We start from the raw sequence: 17,554 nt of genomic DNA, 5'->3' as shown, positions 1-17,554 counted from the left end.
GACACAGGTTGAAAAGCCTGCACAATTTCGGTGGTGATGAACACACCTTAACACAATTCATAGTGTAAGTGAAGTTGCATTTTCTACAACTATGGTCTATGAATTACAATCAACAATACCATACTTCAGATATTTCGAAAAGAATACTGCATTCAGCAGATAAACAAAAAGGTTGTATTTGGCATTGAATGATATCTCAAGAACTTTGTATTGAATAACTCAGAAAGAATCTGCTCTTTGCTCAAAAACTCATAATTTCTTGATTTTTCATAACAAAAACATCAGACAATGCATAAATATAAATGTAAATAAGACATTTCTCCACCTGTTTGACTCTGTTTCCTGTGTTCCTGAGATCACTAGAAAATAAGTATTCAACATGCATGGCTCTCATTTTCTAACCAAAGAGAATAACAACTAGCCTGGTAAAGTCAAGTGAAAATTCAAACAACTCTATAGATAAAAATCATTTCCCACCAAAGCTTAGCAGTCTTTCATATAATCTCTTTTGTTTTAAACCAAAACTAATTTTTTTTGGTTTATATTTTTCTTTCTTCTGAAGTCTCCACACATTCAGGAGGAAAAAAAAAACCAAGTCTATATGACGTGTCATATAGATCATGTTCACTGACTCAAATGCAGTAACATTCAAAAACTTTAAAAATCCATGATGTGGAAAATACACAAGCTCAAAAAAACAAAAAACCTCTTAGCTTAAAGGAAATCAAAACAAAAGTTAACATAAAAATGTCTATTGGCAGAGAAATGTACAAATAAATTGTGGCATAGCCATGGTTAAAAATGAATGAATAAAAGCTATATATATGAATTTTAAAACTAATATTGACCAAATAAAGCAAATGACAGAATGATTTATATAAAAAGTTTGAAAACACTATTATGTGTTTCAGGATACATGCATATGTATTAAGCCTATAGCAACATGAAATTAATTGATACATACACCCCAAAATGATTAGAACTACTAAATGAATTCAACAAGGTTGTAGGATTCAAGATTAATATATAGACATCTGTTGCATTTCTATACAATAATAATGAAATATCAGAAAGTAAAAAAAAGAAACCTTTAAAAATTACATTAAAATATTAAAGTACTTAGGAATGAACTTAACCAAAGAAGCTAAAGACCTATACTGTGAAAACTATAGAACACTGATTAAGGAAACTGAAGATGATTCAAAGAAATGGAAAGATATCTGGCAATCTTCAAATTTAATGCAATCCCTATCAAAATACCCATGACATTTTTCACAGAACTAGGACAAATAATCCTAAAATTTACATGGAACCACAAAAGACCCAGAATTACCAAAGCAATCTTGAGAAAAAAAGAACAAAGCTGGAGGAATAACCCTCCCAGACTTCAGACTCTACTATAAAGCTATAGTAATCAAAATATACTCATACTACTATGTAGAGGGCTTCCCTGGTGGCTTAGCTGGTAAAGAATCTGCCTGCAATGTGGGAAACCCAGGTTCGATCCCTGGGTAAGATCCTCTGGAGAAGGGAATGGCTGTCCACTCCAGTATTCTTGCCTGAGAATTTCATGGACAGAGGAGCCTGGCAGGCTTCAGTGCATGGGGTCACAAAGAGTCAGATATGCAGAGTCTGACTGAGGGACTAACATTTTCACTATGTATAAAATAGATAACCAACAAGAACTTACTGTATAGCACAAGAAACTTACACTCAATGTTTTGTAAAACCTATAAAGGAAAATAATCTGAAAAAATAGATATATGTGTATGTATAATGAATCACTTTGCTGTACATATGAAACACAAAATCAAATATATACCTCAATAAAAAATTTTTTAATAAAAAAATTTAAGTTGCACAAACTTCTCTGATGCTGCTGCTGCTGCTAAGTTGCTTCAGTCGTGTCCGACTCTGTGAGACCCCAGAGACGGCAGCCCACCAGGCTCTGCCGTCCCTGGGATTCTCCAGGCAAGAACACTGGAGTGGGTTGCCATTTCCTTCTCCAATGCATGAAAGTGAAAAGTGAAAGTGAAGTCGCTCAGTCACGTTTGACTCTTAGCGACTCCATGGACTGCAGCCCACCAGGCTCCTCCGTCCATGGGATATTCCAGGCAAGAGTACTGGAGTGGGGTGCCATTGCCTTCTCTGCTGATACAAAATTAAAAAAAAAAAAAAAAAGCACAGTATTAGCACAAAAATAGACACACAGATCAACAGAACAGAGAGCCCAAAATAAACCCACATACATACAGTCAATTAGTCTACAACAAAGGAGGCAGGAATATACAGTGGAGAAAAGACACTCTCTTCAACAAGTGGTTCTGGGAAAACTGGACAGGTACATATAAGACAATGAGATCAGAGGATTCCCTCACACCATATTTTAAAAAGAAACTCAAAATGCTTCAAAGACCTAAACCTAAGACCTGAAAACATAAAACTCCTAGAAGAGAACATAGGTGGAACACTCTTTGACATAAATTATAGCAATATTTTCTTGGATCACTCCCCTAAGGCAAAAGAAATAAGCAAAAATAAATAGTGCCTAATTAAACTTTTACAAACCTAAAAGTACCTAAAAAAACCTTTAAAGTACATAATTAAAATTTTACAAAATTAATTACAAACATTTGTACAGCAAAGGAAAGCATCAACAAAATGAAGACAACCTAGTGAATGGGAGAAAATATTTGCAAATGATGCAACTAACAAGGGGTTAATATCCAAAATACATAAACAGCTAGTACAATTCAACATTTAAAAAAGCAAATAACTCAATCAAAAAATTGGCAGAAGGCCTGAATAGACATTCTCCAAAGAAGACACAGGTGACTAACAGGCATACAGAAAGGTGGTTGGCCTCACTAACCATTAGAGAAACGCAAATCAAAACCACAAGTTACCACCTCACACCTGTCAGAATGGCCATCATCAAAAAAATATGCCAGTAACAAAAGTTGGAGAAGATGTGGAGAAAAAGGAACCCTCTAATACTGTTGGTAGAAACAGAAATTAGTACAGCCACTGTGGAAAACAGTATGGAGGTTCCTTAAAAAACTAAAAACAGAACTATCATATGATTAAACAAGTCCATTCCTGAGTATACATCCAGAAAAAAAGTGAAAACACTTATTCGAAAAAATACATACACACCAATGTTCATAGCATTATTTACAATAGCCAAAACAAGGAAACAACCCAAGTAACCATCAACAGACAACTGGGTTAAGAAGATGTGGGTGTGGGAATATTACTCAGCCATAAAAAGGAATTAAATACTCCCATTTGCTTAATGCTTAATGAAGTAAATCAGACATAGAAAGACAAACACTATACATCATCTATATAAAAAGCAGCGACATTACTTTGCCAACAAAGGTCCATCTAGTCAAAGCTATGGTTTTTCCAGTAGTCATGTATGGATGTGAGAGTTGGACTATAAAGAAAGCTAAGCGCTGAAGAATTGATGCTTTTGAACTGTGGTGTTGGAGAAGACTCTTGAGAGTCCCTTGGACTGCAAGGAGATCCAACCAGTCCATCTTAAAGAAAATCAACCCTGAATATTGATTGGAAAGACTGATGCTGAAGCTGAAACTCCAAAACTTTGGCCACATGATGGGAAGTACTGACTTATTGGAAAGGACCCTGATGCTGGGAAAGATTGAAGGCAGGAGAAGGGGACAACAGAGGATGAGATGGTTGGATGGCATCACTGACTCAACGGACATGAGTTGAGTAAACTCTGGGAGTTGGTGATAGACAGGGAATCCTGACGTGCTGCAGTCCATGGGGTTACAAAGAGTCAGACATGACTGAGCAACTGCACTGAACTGATATGTAGAATCTAAAAAATAATACAAATGAATGCATACACAAAACAGAATCAGACTTAAAGATATAGAAAACAAACCTGTGGTTACCAAAGGGAGGCAGGAAGAGGGGAGGGTTAAATTAGGGGTATGAGATTAATAGATACAATCTACTATATATAAAATAGATAAGCAGCAAGGATTTACTGTATAGCACCAGGAATGCCCATTATCTTATAGTAACCTATAATGGAATATGATCTGCAAAAATACTCAATCACTATGCTGCACACCTAAAACTAACACATACTGTAAATTAACTATACTTGAAAAAATGTAAATGATAAACATTACCTTGAGTGCAGTGGCTACCTCTGGAGAGGGACAGAAAGGGGATCAGGGAGAGATACAAAATGCCTCAACTGTATCAATTGTTGTGTTCTTTTTATTTTAAAAAATATGATAAAATGTTAATATTTTATATTGAGTGGGGTACACAAGTGTTTTCAATTATTTTCCATGACTCTCTGTATATTTGAAATATTCATGATTGTAAGAACTGAAAGACAACAAAATTCCCACATAGCAAAATCTGTGGGATACAAAGAAATCCAAAGGAAAACTTACAGCCTCTAAAAGGAAATAGAAAATAAGAAAAATTGAAAATAAATGAATTAAAATTTAAAGACAGCAAGTTGATGAAATGCAACAAAATAAATGCAAAGAAAGTAAGAGGACTGAAAAATGATAAAACCAGATGATTTAAATATAAAACAAAATACAAGAAAGTGCTGATAGAACTACCCAGTGTAATTTTAAAACCATTGAAAAAGAATAGTATTCTAGACCAGTAGCCATCAAATTTTTCGTCTCAATACTCCTTTACACTTTTAAAAACTTTTTTGTTATTCCTATTAATATTCAATGTAATAAAAGTTAAACCAAGTAAATTCAGTTCAGTTCAGTTGCTCAGTTGTGTCCAACTCTTTGTGACCCCATGAACCTTAGCACACCAGGCCCCCCTGTCCATCACCAACTCCCAGAGTTTACTCAAACTCACGTCAATTGAGTGGGTGATGCCATCCAACCATCTCATCCTCTGTCATCCCCTCCTCCTGCCCTCAATCTTTCCCAGCATCAGGGTCTTTTCCAATGAGTCAGTTCTTCACAGGTGACCAAAGTATTAGAGTTTCAGCTTCAACATCAGTCCTTCCAATGAACACCCAGGATTGATCTCCTTTACAATGGACTAGTTGGATCTCCTTGCTGTCCAAGGGACTCTCAAGAGTCTTCTCCAACACCACAGTTCAAAAGCATCAATTTTCCAGCGCTCAGCTTTCTTTATGGTCCAACTCTCACATCCATACATGACTACTAGAAAAACCATAGCCTTGACTAGACGGACCTTTGTTGGCAAAGTAATATCTCTGCTTTTTAATACGCTGCCTAGGTTGGTCATAACTTTTCCTTCCAAGGAGTAAGAGTCTTTTAATTTCATGGCTGCACACACCATCTGCAGTGATTTTGGAGCCCAAAAAAATAAAGTCAGCCACTGTTTGCACTGTTTCCCCATCTATTTCCCGTGAAGTGATGGGACCGGATGCCATGATTTTAGTTTTCTGAATGTTGTTTTAAATCAGTTTTTTCACTCTCCTCTTTCACTTTCATCAAGAGGCTTTTTAGTTCCTCTTCACTTTCTGCCATAACGGTGGTGTCATCTGCATATCTGAGGTTATCGATATTTCTTCCGGTAACCTTGATTCCAGCTTGTGCTTCTTCCAGCCCAGTGTTTCTCATGATGTACTCTGCATGTAAGTTAAATAAGCAGTGTGACAATATACAGCCTTGACGTACTCCTTTTCCTATTTGGAACCAGTCTGTTGTTCCGTGTCCAGTTCTAACTATTGCTTCCTGACCTGCATACAGGTTTCTCAAGAGGCAGGTCCGGTGGTCTGATATTTCCATCTCATTCAGAATTTTTCAGTTTTGCTTCACACAGTCAAAGGCTTTGGCATAGTCAATAAAGCAGAAATAGATGTTTTTCTGGAACTCTCCTACTTTTTCCATGGTCCAGAGGATGTTGGCAATTTGATCTCTGATTCCTCTGCTTTTTCTAAAACCAGCTTGAACATCTGGAAGTTCATGGTTCACATACTGCTGAAGCCTGGCTTGGAGAATTTTGAGCATTACTTTGCTAGCGTGTGAGATGAGTGCAATTGTGCGGTAGTTTGAGCATTCTTTGGCATTGCCTTTCTTTGGGATTGGAATGAAAACTGACCTTTTCCAGTCCAGTGGCCACTGCTGAGTTTTCAAGTAAATTACAAACGTTTATTTTAAAATAACAAGGAACATGTTCTCAAGAAATGTAACTTCATTTCCTAAAACAAAATAAATCAAAAAGATGTAGTGAGACCAGCATTGCTTTACATGAAGACAACTGTTTCTATTAATATATTGAATCTGTTGTGACAAGTCATTTTGCTTGAAGTATATGAAGAAAATATGGCCTCACACAGAAATGTCATTGGAAAACTGGAAAGTAGCCATTTCAGATGTGGCAATTTCTTAAAGATTAATTGTAATACAGAGTCTGAAAGTCTATCAATGAACTTTTTGCACTCTGTTACATTAAAATCCATTCGTTTATCTTGTTTTTTGAATGGATCTTTTACCCAAGCCTGATTTTGTAACATTGTACGTTGGTGATTTGAAAAATTCTGGTTCAGGGAGTTAGGCAGATCTTCCAAATGTTGACACATTTCATTATATATACAAAAAAGCCACATTCATTAATACCACTACTGATCTCATCAGAAAAGACTTTGTCCAGTGAATCCAATATTGTCTTTATGGGAGTGAATAGTGGTGAGAATACAGTACCTACTAACAGTCTGGAGTCACTGTTTTGATCCTTGCTGAAGAACCAGCAGTTTTACCTACTTCTTTTAACACCATCAGCAAAAAAGGCAAATAACATCTTAGTATTATCAAAGTAGTTTTGACCTTTCAGAGTTCTGGAAAGTGCCTCAGGGAAGCCCAGGGCCCTGCAAATCACACGTTTGAGAATCACTGAGGTTGAAAATCCCTTGGAAAGTACAATGAAGAGAAAAATGAGAAGGTATATAATAACATCAGGAAAAAGTAGGGTTAAAAAACTATACAGTATTTTTTTCAATTGTAAATTTAAATTATGCACATAATTACACACACATATATATGTGAATATATTTATCAGTGTGCCAATAAGAGAAGGAGGCCAGAAAGTTTAAGTTGGAGGATGGAATCCTAGTTCCTCCAGTCAGTGGCTGTGAGGCCTTGTATAATTGTCCAAACCTCCACCCCTACCCTCAGCACCCGTGTCTCAACTTCCTTATTTATAAAATCGGATGATGATAAAAGCGCCCCTTCAATAAATTCTGGTGAGGATTAAATGAATTAATGCAACTAAAGTGCTTTAAAAATGTCTGGCATGTGCTAAGTTGTATGAGTGATTACATATCAGCTGTCATAATCGAATGAATATGAAATTTCCCCATTTCCAAGAAAAACATAAATGGCAGAAACTGAGTCAAGAAGAAAGAGAAAAATCTATCAACCAGTTGGTAAAAAGGCTTGGATTTGGCCTCAGCCTCATTTTCCCAAGCAGCATCTTCGAGCAGCACTTCCCTCCTCTCTCAAGCACATCCGGAGCAGATCCCCACAACTCTCTTGTAACTGTAGTTAATTCAAGTACAGGTGATGTCACTGGCCTTAGTGGCAGCAACAAGGAATCTGTTCTTTAACTCCTTCTTTGCTCTCCCTTCTCTGGGGACCCAGATGATGAATGCGGTCAAGGGACAAACATCTCTTGACTCACCTGAGGGTGCAAATGCAGCCCTCCTCTGGGGTCACTGCTCCTCCTGTACCTGCCATCTACAAGATGTGTGAAAAACCTGGTCCTGCCTCAAACCCTCCATGGGCAAATGCCATGGGCAAATACAGCTACTGCCTCCTTGCAGCTGGGGTGAACACAAGCCTGGATGATTTACACAACGTGACTGACCTCCCAGAATTACACTAGCTTTGCTACACCAAACTGAAGGGTATAGCCTGCTTCTCAGGTATCCCGTCACTCCCTTCCGCAACTCTCCATTCTTTTTCAAGGATCAAGACGCCTGCTGTCAACTACACTGGTCGTTCTCCCCTCCCAGTAGTCATTGCCATTCTGACAAATTTTCTCAGGGCTCTCTGCCTCAGTTGGCTGCAACAGTGACAAGAGGAGCCACTAGAGTCTGAGGACATGGATGCCCTGTTTTGATGCTCTCGCCCTTCACCAGCGATTGGCATATAGCACACGGGAAGGAGGAACAGCTGGGAATGGGTAAGACAAGAAGGCTTGTTTAGCCTTCCATCATTCAGGACAACCAAGGAACTGAGGATATTTAACCTAGAGGGAAATGGACTTCAGAGAACATGGAGCTGTCTTGGCATTCTGAAGAACTGAAAGGGAGTGTGATAAGCTTTTCCTATGTGATTCTGGAGTAAGGAAGTAGGACAAACTGATTAAAGCAACAGCAATCAAACTTTCAATACTTTAATAACCACCATCAATTACAACTGCACCTAACTGCAAGCTTCTTGCCTCCTCAGAGGCAAAAAGATGAATATGTCTTAGGTTGGGATGTTGAGGGAAGGGACAGAAATTAATAAGAGATTACACCAAGTCCTCAATTTTTTTTTTTCCAAATCAACATACTTAATACAATTGCACAGTTCTGAGAAAATAAGCTCTGAAAGGACAAAAATAGCAAGAAGAGGTTATAACATGGAATGCTGGATTTGTTTTTTTCAGATGGCAGAGATATGAATACTTTACACCATGCTATGCCAAGCTAAGTCGCTTCCGCCTATAGACTATAGCCCACCAGGCTTCTCTGTCCATGGGATCTCCCAGGAGATAATACTGGAGTGGGTTGCCACGCCCTCCTCCAGGGGATCTTCCCAACCCAGGGATCGAACCCACATCTCCTGCAGCTCCCGCATTGTGGGCAGATTCTTTACCACTGAGTCACTGGGGAAGTAAAGGCAATGGCAAAAGGAAAAGAGATACTGATTAGACGGTACCTGGCTGGCCTTCAGACCAATTTCCCAGTAGTTTGCTGAAAGCAGCCCAGTAAGGCCTGGGGTAGCCCAAAGGCCATGAGCAGTCTTTTCAGTTTACATCCACATACATTAGAAATACTATCTGGTGCATGTGCTATGTGGTAAAGGCACCACCTTAGATAACCCTCAAGGTATAGAAATGAATTTGGGGAATTCCCTAGTGATCCAGAGGTTAGGACTTGGTGCTTTCACTGCAGGGTTTGATCCCTGATGAGGGAACTAAGATCCCATAAGCTGCGCAGCATGGCCAAATAAACAATAAAAGTTAATTTCACCTATTCACTCACTGAAATATTTGAGCACACTTGAAACAGGCACTTCCCCAGGGCTTGGGATAAAGCAAAGAACAAGAGAGATTATTCTGGCATTCCTGGAGCTTACTTTTTGATAGAGAGGGGTATAGGGAATGGCCCAGTATATACGGGAAGACTACTAATGTTATAGACCAAAACAGGTAGTGGGATATAGTAGGGGGGCACACTAGATGGTGAAGATCTGATGAAAAATGTGACATTTAAGCAGATTTCATGATGGTGAGGGAACGAGCAAAGACTGATATCCAAGAGAAGAGAGTTTTAGCAGAAAGAAAACGAAATGGAAAGGCTCCATGGTAGAAGCACAGCTGAACCAGCAAGGAGGTCACCGTATGGTCAGCAGCTACTTTAATACTCAATGGCATAAGGCATTTGCCAATGCTTAGTTAGCATCTAAACCTCAGTGTTTTCACCTAATTATTACAAAAGAAAACAAAAGATAAAACATGGTATCAACTAGTCCAAAACAAAAAAGATAACATGTGTAGTCTGCATAACAGTATCTAATAAGAAGGAAACTAAAAAGTTAATTCTTACTTAAAATAACAATAGAAATAAAAATAAAGTAGAGCTCTTCTACCTAAGTGAGGGTGGTAAGCCTGACAGCTTAAACACTTGCCCCCATCCTTTCTGTAAGCCACAGAACTTCAGGACAGTTTACATGGCACACAACCACAGAGAAGACCCGGAGCTCCAGCTGAGAAGGCAACACGCACCAAACCTACCCTGTCTGGAGTTGCGATTAATGACTGTGCTCTAAATTATGTTGCTCTGAAGTGCTAATGAAACGTGTTAAAGCTCAATGAAAATCAGAACACATTTGAATAATAAGCATCCCTTTATTTGCTGACGCCATTACAAAAACCGATTACATTAGCAACAAAAAGTGTTTTCTTGAGTTGAAGTCAGAGGCAGTTACTCCCCAAAATGTTAAGTAAAACAGTGTACAACATCAGTATTAAAATGTTAAATTTTACATTGTCTTTACCACTTTTGATCTTCTGAACAATTTTATTGAGCAAAATAAGATAAAAGATTACATGTTTATTTTATCTTCAGGAATGTAAAGGTCTAATTATTCAAACAGTTTTTATTATAAAACTAAACTCTGAAGGTGTCTACAGAGTTGGCTTTTTTCTCTCTTTAAATCAGTAGTCTAACAAGGATTAGAAAAGACAAAACTCTGTTCAGTGTTTCTGACAAAGTAGAAAGGGTGAAAACATAAATAAGGCTTTAATTTGGCAAAATATAATACAATGCCTTCTGTTTTCCTTGAATGAACAGCTTCCCAATTACTTCACTCTGCAAAAGATCAGAAAGAAACAAATTCATTTTAAAACAAAGAAACAAAAGACAGTCAGAAGACATCTATCAAACACCAAAGGTACATATTCCATTTGATCCAGCACGGCCCTTTCAACTAAAATTAGAACAGTCAATACTAATGGTAATCAGAAATAAGAGAAAAATCTCAGGATTCAGAAGAAGTTTTCAGATGGATTTTAAAATATGTGAGCCAAAACCTCAGACCAAACTGAGAATAATGTAGGGATTTTGAACCCTATTTAGAAAACATTTAAGAAAACAACATTGGGAATCCATTTGTATTACTGCTCCTCTCAAGAGACTATAAAGCTAATAAGATAAATCAACAGCATTGAAAAGAGACTGAAATTTATAACTCTCCACCCACAAATAAATAATTTAAGTTTCAGAAATTTTCTAAGGCCTTTTGAAGCTTTCCAAGTCAGATAAAATGACCAAAGAAATTAAACTTCAAAAGTCATTAAAAAAACTAAAAGAATTTAACCATATGCAACATGTGAAGTTTGACTGGATCCTGGTTTGGAAAAAAGTAACTAAAAAGATATTTCAGGTATAAGCAGAGACACCTTAAAAAAGGGGTGATATTATAGAATCACTGTTTGTGTGATTTTGGATGTGACAGTGATACTACAGATTTATAAGAGAATATCTTTGTTCTTGAGATGCATACTTAAGTGCTTAGGGATAAAAGATCATGTTATCTGAAAGTTACTTTCTAATGGTTTAACAACAACAAAATATGTATACACAAATAAAAAGATGAAGCAGTTGAAGGGTGACTGAGTGTTATATATTCTTTCAACTTTTCACAATGTGTGAAATTTTTCAAAAAGTTGAGGTGAAAAGAAGCAATCAGAAAGTTAAAAGTAATCACTGGCTATCACATACTATAATTGAAGCAAGATTAACAGCCGATTAGAAAGTCTACATAGGCCACTGTTACATTAAACTGAGAAGTGCTGTGTAAACACGTTACAGAAAATGAAGGTCCATATGACAATCAAGTGTAAAGTATAGAAACAGAAGTTAGTCTTTATCTGAAACATTAACTCTCATACTTCAATACACCAAACAAGAACTTTTTTCTTTCAGAAACAAAAGACAACTGTATCATGAAAAAATCTATTTGTTAAAGGGAGTAAGGAAGGCACATATATAACAAACACATAAACAAAGTTTCACCTCACTTTTCCTGGATAGCTTAAAAGTCTCTCCAATTCACTATTGACAAACTAAATATCAACTTCAGGAAAAAGCCAGGACTGAAGAAGAAACTAGAAGAGGCTGGCAAGAGAGGGTTAGATAGAATGAGGAGAAAAGAAAGCAACGACAACACGGATCAGAACACACAGTGCTTGAAGCAGGGCGGAGAAAAGTACAGATTAAGAGCACAGGGCCTGGGCTCAGACCACCTTGATTTAAATCCCAGCTCAACTAGTTCTAGCTATGTGACTTTGGGCAATTTACAGAACCCCTTTGGCTCTCTTGTAAAATGAGAATTAAAACATATTAAGGGATTATTATTAACAATCCCTACCTATCTACTGCATTGGGTTGTTGTGAACATTTAAATGAATGACCACATGCTAGAAGCATGTTCATTCTTAGAGGAACACTTACAAAGTGTTAGCTATTAAAACCATCATCCTTCTTCCACATGATTCCACACACAGGTTCCAGGTAAGGGATCCTGGGTGTTTTGGTCTCAATGTTTGTGTCTCCCTCTTCCTCAAAATTCCTATGTTAAGATTCTAATCCCCATGGTAATGGTATTTGGAAATGGGGCCCTTAGGAGACTCCACTCATGAATGGGATTGATACCCTTATAAAAAGAACCCGAGAGAGCTCCAGTGCCCCTCTTGCCAGGTAAGGACAGAAAAGAAGATGGCCATCTTTAACCAGCAAGTGGGTCTCATCTGACAGAATATACTGGTGCCTTGATCTGAGACTCCCCCAGCCTCCAAAATTGTGAAAAATAAATCTCAGCTGCTTAAGCCAGTATATAAGATTTTTGTTATAGCAGCCAAACAAAGACACTAGGGTAATAAAGTTTTCTGGTATGGTCAGATATACACTTGGAACACTTAGAGACCAGGCAAATATACAACATAAGAAAAAGTAGATATCTAAAAACAAAAAAACTTATACTACAAAATACTAGTGTTACCAGTCCGAAGCTATAAAAAAAATTACTTTAAAAAGCATGGGGGAGAGACATTCCTGGTGGTCCAGTGGTTAAGAATTTGCCTTCTAATTTGCCTTCACAGGTTCAATCCCTGGTCTGGGAACTAAGATCCCAAATGCTGCAGAGCAGCTAAGCCCACATCCGCAACTAGACAGAAGCCAGAGTGCTGCAACTGAGACCCAACACAGCCATTAAATAACTAAATATATATTTTTAAAAAGCATGGGGGAATGATAGCCTTCTTTTTGGAGAGGTGGTGGGGTGGGAAGAGAAGAATAGGAGATGAGTAGGCAGATCTCCAAGAGGAAAAAAAGGTTAATGTTTTCCAAATTAAGGATACAAGATAAATACACCTACCCCTACAATTCAGAGAAATGCTAAGTTCTGTGTATTAGGATTTAGAAAACTAAATTACTGTATATTATCTCTCTCATTTTTGCCTTTTAAAAATAGCTTTTCCCATACTGAAAATGTACACCATTACCTTAAACAATTCACATGCACTTGAAATACATAATAAGAAGAAGTAAGATTCCTGGTGGGAATGTAAATTGGTTCAGCCAATACGGAAAACAGTATTGAGGTTCTTCAAAAAACTAAAAAGAGTCAATATGTTATTGCTGTTGTTTAGTTGCTGAGTTATGTCCGACTCTGCAACCCAATGGACTAAAACCCACCAGGCTCCTTTTTCCATTTCCCAGGCAAGAACTTTATGGCAAATAGATGGGGAAACAGTGGAAACAGTGGCTGATTTTATTTCTTTGGGCTCAAAAATCACTGCAGACGATGACTGCAGCCATGAAATTAAAAGACGCTTAATCCCTGGAAGGAAAGTTATGACCAACCTAGACAGCATATTGAAAAGCAGAGACATTACTTTGCCAACAAAGGTCCGTCTAGTCAAGGCTATGGTTTCCAGTAGTTATGTATGGATGTGAGAGCTGGACTGTGAAGAAAGCTGAGCACCAAAAAATTGATGCTTTTGAACTGTGGTGTTGGAGAAGACTCTTGAAAGCCCCTTGAACTCCAAGGAGATCCAACCAGTCCATCCTAAAGGAGATCAGTCCTAGGTGTTCATTGGAAGGACTGATGCTGAAGCTGAAACTCCAATACTTTGGCCATCTCATATGAAGAGTTGACTCATTGGAAAAGACCCTGATGCTGGGAAGGATTGGGGGCAGGAGGAGAAGGGGACGACAGAGGATGAAGATGGCTGGATGGCATCACCAACTCAACGGACATGGGTTTGGGTAGACTCTGGGAGTTGGTGATGGACAGGGAGGCCTGGCGTGCTATGGTTCATAGTGTCTCAAAGAGTTGGACATGACTGAGTGACTGAACTGAACTGAATATAATGGAAAAGATACTAAAATATGTGTGTGTGTGTGTGTGTGTGCTGTATACCATAAACTAAAACAAGATTGTAAATTTACTATACTTCAGTTTTTAAAAAAAGTAATAAACTATACCTAAATAAAATAGGGGGGAAAAAGAGAAGATTCTTGACATCAGGCATTAACCTATAAATTTTGATGATTAAGAAATTTGTATTTCCAATTTAATCATCTGGTAGTATTGATAGTTTTAAAAGAGTTAACAAGAGGGAGTATACACTGAGGAAAAATGATGGCTGAAGTTAAAAAACCAAGGATAACACAAACATTTAAAAGGTATAAAGAAAAGCTGTGGGAACCAAGGGACCCCTACAGAGGGGTAATCATTGTCAGTGCTGGATAGAACCTATGCAAGGAGAGTTCTCAAGTGCTGGTGGGCCTCTGAATTCATACAATCCATCTAACCCGCATGATACACTACTGATCACTCAACCACCCTTTCACTTGCCAAAAGTGGACTTATGTTCACCAGCTGACAAAAGAATGCTGAGTCATCACTCAGATAAGCTTCCCGCTAAACAACAGTTCAGTTTTAGTTGTGTTGCCAGGGTATATGTATTTCTTTTAACAAATTACACACTGTAATTTTATAAACCAGGAAAAAAAAATCTGAAAAATAAAAGTGTTATTATTGATAATCAGTGTAAGGCTCAAATTTTATATGATTAAGACCAAAGTGGAAACAGGAAAGCCAAAATGGTTCAGACCACACGTCTGAGAAAAAAAAAAGAAAATAACTAGAGAATACTTTTGAGATGCTAGTGAGATATTATTGACAAGGCCTAAGGGAAAAGGGTAACAGGACAGCTTATAATTTTGCAGGTTCTCAGATATGAAACCTTTCTATGGACTGACCTCACCATATTTAGAATTCATAACTATTTGCAGTATCTTGTACTCAAAAGAAGATCCTGTATCAGCTCCAGCAATTAGGCAATCACTAATGAATGACATGGAATGACAGGTCATTTCATCCAGTTCCTGGAACAGCAGAAAAAGAAGCCTTTCTCCAGAGTAGAGACTAGCAAGTAAAGAAGTAGATACTATGAGGAAAAATTTTTAAGCAGTGAAATAAAAAAAAACTAGGATGGTATCCTGAAGCATAAAGTTAAAATAAGATATTTGAGCATGTTTTCAAGACTAAACAGAAGCAGCATGTGGAGAAGAAAACAGGACTGAAGATGTGGGAAGGAAAGCTGCCCTGGGACACAGGAAGCAAGGTTATTTTCTCAGTTAGGGGAGGCTGGTAAAGTGGTAGAAGTGTAACTCTAGGCAACTGAGAAGCCAGCTTACCAAGGATAAAAGACTGAGATATGATTCTTGTGACAAGTTAGAAGAATGAGTTGAGTGTATGTGCAAAGTCTTCTTAGAGGTAACTGACCTGAAATAGCAGCTTAAAGAAGAGTATGTACTAAAGGCAGGCAAGACAATCTACAAGTGAGATAGAATGCCCCTGGAATCAAGATGGAGGTCCCTCCCAACTTTTTCAGGGCACCCAACCTATCCCAGGGCTTTCCTGGGGGCTCAGTTGGTAAAGAATCCACCTGCAATGCAGAAGACCTGGGTTCGATCCCTGGGTTGGGAAGATTCCCTGGAGAAAGGAACGGCTACAAAATTGTATTCTGGCCTGCAAAATTCCATGGATTGTATAGTCCATGGGATCACAAAGAGTCGGACATGACTTAGCGACTTTCACTAACCTATCCTGAGGCCTCTGCATAAGCTAAGAGTCCCAAGTTTGAGTGCTGAAAGGGAGAATTCAGTGTAAGTTGCCCCGTGGCATTGCACAGGCCACTCCACTGATCTCCAGGACAGCATGCTTATTATAGAACAAACAGCTTCAAAAGAAGAATATCTACAGTATTCAGTGCATACCAGAACATCTTAATTACCCAAGGCATAGTGACTTAAGTCATTCTTAAAACAGGTAAAACCCAGGGACCAACAATTAATTCATCAACATGCATTCTCAGGTCATATGGGCAATAAAATTTCAAAACATAGTTTGGCTAATGATGGTTTATTTATCTTCAGCCAAGACTTTCACTTCAAGAATTAAAAAATGTATTTCTTTGATTACCCATAAGCAACTTTAAATAAAACCCAGCTTCCAATGTAAATTGTGATGACAGTTTTTCAGTTCAGCATCTTATGTGAAAGGTCAAAGAAAAGTATCTCTATATGAAAATACTAATTCAAAAGGGTATATACACGGCTCTGTTCATTGCAGCATTATTCACAATAGCCAAGATTTATAGAAACAACCTAAGTGTCCACTAATGAATGAATGGATAGAGAAGGTAAACACACACACGCACACACACAATGAATTACTACTCAGCCATAAAAAAAGAAGAAAATACTGCCATTTGCAACAACATGGTTAGAACTTGGAAGTATTATGCTAAATAAACTAAGTCAGAGAAAGACAAATAACATGATTTCACTAGTATGTAGAATCTAAAGAAAACGAAACAGACAAAATAAGACAAAACAAAAACTCACAAAACAGAACAGCTTAGTGGTTACCAGAGGGGAAGGGAGTTGGAGGGTGGGCAAAAGTGAAAAAGGAGGTCAACTGTACGGTGACAGATGGTAATTAGTCTTGTGGTGGTTATGACCTTGCAATGTACACAAGTATAATGCTATAATCATGAAACTTAGATAAACTTTAAAAAAAAAAGGTATGTATTTTTTTAAAAAAAGGTATGTATTTTCTTCTCTAAACTACAAGATCAAAGTATATACAAGATGGAAATAAAACTCCAAGAAAGCTAAAGTTGTCAGTTGAAGGTTTTGAGAGAGATACAGAGGGAAAATTTCCACTATGGTAACAAGAGTTTCTATATTTATGGTAAATACACACTGTATATACATTCACACACACTATGTCAATTATCCACGGACAGACAGCAATTCTTCAGTTATTCTTACCTAATACCTGATAATGTTCTTTCTCCTTTGTGAGCTGTTGGTTTACTGCCTGAAGCAACTGTTGTAACTGTGTTACAGTCTGATTTAGACTTACAGACATTGTCTCCTTCTCAGAAGACTCCTAAGAAAAAGATTAAAGAGATGAAAAACCCTAAGCATAAGGGAAAGGCATTTGCAACCAAAATCAGAAAATATTTTATTGTTGTTTCACACACAGATATAAAAAATCTGAAAGATGACATGAAAATTGACAATAAAACCACATAGAGCATAGTATTTGCTACCTCGCAGTGCAAGGTAGTCTGCACCTAAGCAAGTTTAATGTTATATAAATGCTGTCACTAGGCTACACAGGGAAAAATAAAGAAACTATGAATATCAGACAAAAATATTTTTCTGCTTCCATAAAAAAAGTGTACAAAGAGCCAAAGGAGAATACACTCACAA

General features: G+C 37.6%; 1 protein-coding gene across 13 annotated transcripts in view; it reads right to left on the bottom strand.

The window, feature by feature from the left end:
- Positions 1-10,087: 10,087 nt before the first annotated feature.
- KTN1 (kinectin 1) overlaps positions 10,088-17,554 on the bottom strand; it is a 112,913-nt gene continuing 105,446 nt past the window's right edge. For 8 of the 13 annotated variants that reach the window (XM_027554179.1, XM_027554180.1, XM_027554184.1 and 5 more), the window contains 2 exons: positions 17,108-17,228; positions 10,260-10,570 (listed from right to left, as the gene is read on the bottom strand). In XM_027554179.1, the coding sequence (XP_027409980.1) occupies positions 10,566-10,570; positions 17,108-17,228 (126 nt within the window). In that variant the 3' untranslated portion in view covers positions 10,260-10,565. Of the gene's footprint in view, positions 10,571-17,107; positions 17,229-17,554 lie in introns of all 13 variants that reach the window. The other 5 variants (XM_027554175.1, XM_027554178.1, XM_027554182.1 and 2 more) reach the window with 1 other exon arrangement.

This window comes from Bos indicus x Bos taurus, chromosome 10, assembly GCF_003369695.1.
Source record: "Bos indicus x Bos taurus breed Angus x Brahman F1 hybrid chromosome 10, Bos_hybrid_MaternalHap_v2.0, whole genome shotgun sequence".
Classification (NCBI taxonomy): domain Eukaryota; kingdom Metazoa; phylum Chordata; class Mammalia; order Artiodactyla; family Bovidae; genus Bos; species Bos indicus x Bos taurus.
The sequence above is the reverse complement of the archived record's forward strand: the minus strand, read 5'-3'. Positions and strand labels throughout refer to the sequence as shown.